Genomic DNA, 4,277 nt, shown 5'->3' on the forward strand with positions numbered 1-4,277 from the left:
TTTCGTCCTTCTTAACTTTACAATTTTAACTTCTCCCCTTCTTCTTTGCGCACACTTCCACTCGACCACGTCAAGAGCCGCTGCAACTCTCCTAATTTCATGATGTCTTTATTGGTTTAGTTATTGTTGGGCTGATGAGGCTCCACACTCAACTGCGTGAACGTAAGCAGACGGTGGTGATTGTTATTGGGTTAGGTGCCATATATATTACTAGACAATGGCCTCCAACCGCTCCCGTGAACTTATTTGCATCACCCATTAATGCCAGTCCCCAATCCTTTATGGATCAAAATTGAGTCTCTTTAATGCAACAGCCTGTAACACAATGACCTGCTTTGCTTGGGAGTTTCTGCTCAAAATCAAATGAAATTTGTAACATAATGAGAGGGCACAGATACAGTAATTTCTCATTTCAATTTCAAAATTGACTCTCCACCCTTTTTACATTTTACTGTAAGTCATAATAATCTCATTCAATGCTATGTGAGTCATGATAATCTCATTCAATGAAACACATGTAGATTACGTCAATTGACTAGGATAGGATAGTGAGCCCGATCCTTTGCATCCAACTTATTAAATTAGATTGCTTGTATAAAAAATAATCTCATTCAATGACACGGATCTAACAATTTGTCACTCTATAAATGCCTAATCAAAGTCTGACATCAAACAATGACAATTTAACAAGGCATAAATCCAACTGTGTTGACCCACCCCCATATAATATATTATTTTTGTTTTGTTTTTCTACTAAAGGGCTACATTGTTGGAATTACAGAGAAAGAGCAGTCGAATTTTGACCTTTGAATATGCCCTATTTTCTTCAACACATGCTATAATCTGGAAAGAAAGCATTTTGCATCTCTCCACAAGAGAAATGCAGAAACTGATACGAGATCCCTATCCAACTATTGCTTCTTCAATTTTCCAGCTACAAAACATCCAAATTTACCGTCCAGGAGGATGAGGAATCATAGATAATAATTTATCTATCTAGATAAGAATAAAAATTAAAGAAATTAACAGAAAACTAAACACTAGGATCAAATGATGAATGAACAACTTTGTTCTGCTGTCTTCCCACGAGCCAAAGCAGTGTCCTCCTTGCAAAAGATGGTGGATTTGCTTGAGAATCCAAACTGTTACAACTAACACTAACATTCTCCTCATCACAACCCAATTCACTCCCTCCATTTTCCCACCTACCAATGTCAATCTCTGAAATAGTCCTCCTACTCCCACTCTCAACATTCTTGGCCTTCACTTCGTCTCCGGAAGCCACGCCACTCCGGTGCACAGGAAACCGGAAGGAAGAGGCCAGTCTCGACGAATCTCCTGCCCTATTCGGATTCTCTTTCTTCCCGCGGAGCCAAATCTTCGATATAGAGAAGCTCTCCCTCTTGCTCCTCCCAATGGTATTATTGCCAATAGTAATACTAGCACTAGCAGTCCCTTGAGTCTCAAGGCCTCCAATTGCTTCAACCCCACTGAACTTGAATTCTCTTCTGGATTCACAATCACATTCAGACATTGCTTGCCTGTGACCTGGTGTTAATGGCAGAGTAGGCTTCTTGCTTGGTTGCTTTTTCATTGAGGCTCTAATGGGTACTTGCAACGAAGAATTGTCATCCATTACGTATGCAAATGACCCCATAGAAAAGCACCTTCTTGCATCCACATTGCTGTCACTACTCCCTTCACCACCACCATCCACATTTCTGAACTTTCCAAGCTTCACAGGCACTACCTTTTCCCCTGAATCCACCATTACCGTCGGATTAGCCTCCTCTTTCGTCACAATTTCGCACGATTTGCGGTGGGACAAGCCCAATTCGACGTCTCCATGAAAACCCAGATGGGAATTTGGTCCCAATACTGAGTTGGTTCTGCCAATAGCAGCCTCTCTATCAGAGACCATCTCTCTTGAGCTGTCACTCCCAGATTCAAGAACAAGAACAATGGGGGAACAGCTATTGTTTGGAGAGAAATCAGGGAGCAAAGTAGCTCTACACAAAGGGCAAGTTGAGTGAGACAAGAGCCATGTGTCTATGCAGTCCATGTGAAAGGCATGGCTGCACTTGGGCAACAATCTGAGCTTATCTTCAGTCTCAAACTCACACAAACACACAGCACAATCAAACGGATTTTTCAATCCTATGATGGCTTTGTAATGGAAGATAGGGAGAGTGTCTATGAAAGACTGGTCAACCCCAGCATCATGGAGGTGGAACAGTTGCTGCAATTGTCCTTGAAGAACAGTCACACTCTCCAAGTCATCTGCATCTCTGCTTGAAGGTCTCAAAAGGAATCTAACAAGGAGATGAAGCAAACCAGAAACAAAGAAAATAATGGCTAGAATTATGATTATGAGCAGTATGCTTGGACTGACTTTGTTGCCAAAACTGAAACTATCTGATTGAACATTGGAGGGTGGGGGTGGCTGAGGAACAAGGTATGGTTGCAGAGTGGTAGTGGCAAGGCCTTTTTCTTTGATTTCAAGGAGAGACCAGACCATTTTTCTTGTCTTTGCTTATTCCCAAGGAAAGATTGAGAAAACTTACCAAGATTGCAGCTTTCAGCTTCAGACATCTAATCTGAAGAATCCCATCTGGTATGCAAACAAACCCAAGTCCAAGTCCAAGTGAAAGTGCAGAATCCCAGACAGTTGTTTAAGCTTGGTCTCATGTGGTTTTGCTGGATTATATGCTGGATTTCTGATAGAGACTCAATGGTTTACCCTCAATTTTGTTTTTACAGTAAGAGGAACTTGCAAATTGAAATGTCCTCTTTTGAGGGGAGAGAGAGAGAGAGAGAGAGAGAGAAGGCGGGTTAAAAGATGGGAAATAAATGGTGACACAGGTGAGGTGAGATTTGAAAAGCAGAAGCCAATAAATCTAATAAATCTACCACCCTGTGCAAAATTAAATGACTTTAGGTCTGTCATTAGCCTATTTAAAAAATTTGGAGAACATGACTTCTATTATGAACAATTTTTCCTTTCATCAAATGCAAGGCTCTTCTTCTTCTGGTTTTGGTTGACTTCAAAGCAACCCTGCATCAACCCCAATGCCCATTTAATACCCCTGAGATAAAAGTAACGATAAAATCTTGAGAAAAGTATGGAAATGTGAACCCCCTAATGGGCTTTTTCTTGTTGGTTATATATTTTAATGTCCTTGTTATTCTGATCACATTCTTTCCTTTTCTTCTATTCCATCTTCTATCTCAAGAAACCCTGAAAGTTTTGTTAATATGGAACGGATTACTTTTTTCTGGGTAAAGGACAAGAAACACAGATGATAGTCACAAAGTCTGAAGAGAGACAAAGAGTGAGGGACCAAAATATTACGCATTTGGAAATATTAGAAGTGGCAGCGTAGGGTACTGTGTATTTTTGTAATGTAGAGACAGTTCAGGGGACCCCAAAAGCAAGGCAAGTGACTGTGAGACTTTTGTTTGTTTAACTTTTCCTCATGGATTTTTGGGGATGGCTTTTTGTGCCGCTTAAAGCTAAGTCACTGATACACTTTCTGTTTACAAAGTGACAAACATAATCGATATTGGGTTTTGGATTTGGTGCACTAGGCCAAGAAAAATTTAAGAAGTACAAGACAAGTTAGTAGTACATTATCGTTAGGATCAAGTAAGTAAACTCTTTCAAAGGCCGATTTTGAGATTTTAAAGGTGTGGGATAAAAATTAAAAAACACTCACACACTTATTAAGCGATATCCTTTACTAGGAATTCCTTGGATATCTTGGCATGTGAGTAATGCGCCCCTGCATATGGATCGTATGTGATGCTCACTCTGCATTTTGGTGTAGATCACGTACGCATTAGAGTACAAAAATTATTGTAAAAAATTGGCGAACACCATGGTGGGTACTAGGCGAGGTACGAATCACGAATATTTGTCACTCTCATTGCCAATAGCTCTCCCATTGAGGTACGATTCACGAATATTTGTCACTCTCATTGCCGATAGCTCTCCCATTGAGATTGAGGTACAAATGAAACCATGGATTTAACTATTACCCTATTACTTATATAATTGTCGTGCTTAACCGACAATGTTGGAGCTCAATATCCTTCCTACTACCAACAACGAAGCAGCCTTATATTGTCTTTTTCAACTTCATAGGTAAGACGATATAATAATGTCATCGAGGAAAAAAAAACAACATAAAAAACATAAATATAAACCCTGTGGATGAGTGCATGTGTGGACAGCTGCAACATTAATATTTTTACAGATATTTATATAGGATTTAAAA

At 39.8% G+C, this 4,277-nt stretch overlaps 1 protein-coding gene across 1 annotated transcript; it reads right to left on the reverse strand.

The window, feature by feature from the left end:
- Positions 1-682: 682 nt before the first annotated feature.
- On the reverse strand, positions 683-3,018 carry LOC117616791 (RING-H2 finger protein ATL13). Its single transcript, XM_034346207.1, has one exon. It carries the CDS (start codon positions 2,516-2,518, stop codon positions 1,034-1,036), a length of 1,485 nt encoding a protein of 494 aa, XP_034202098.1. The 5' UTR covers positions 2,519-3,018; the 3' UTR covers positions 683-1,033.
- Positions 3,019-4,277: the final 1,259 nt, after the last annotated feature.

Source organism: Prunus dulcis, chromosome 1 (assembly GCF_902201215.1).
Source record: "Prunus dulcis chromosome 1, ALMONDv2, whole genome shotgun sequence".
Lineage (NCBI taxonomy): Eukaryota > Viridiplantae > Streptophyta > Magnoliopsida > Rosales > Rosaceae > Prunus > Prunus dulcis.

What these genes read in the sequence shown, in the direction of transcription:
- LOC117616791 (XM_034346207.1), bottom strand. Translation starts at nt 2,518, where the DNA reads ATGGTCTGGTCTCTCCTTGAAATCAAAGAAAAAGGCCTTGCCACTACC.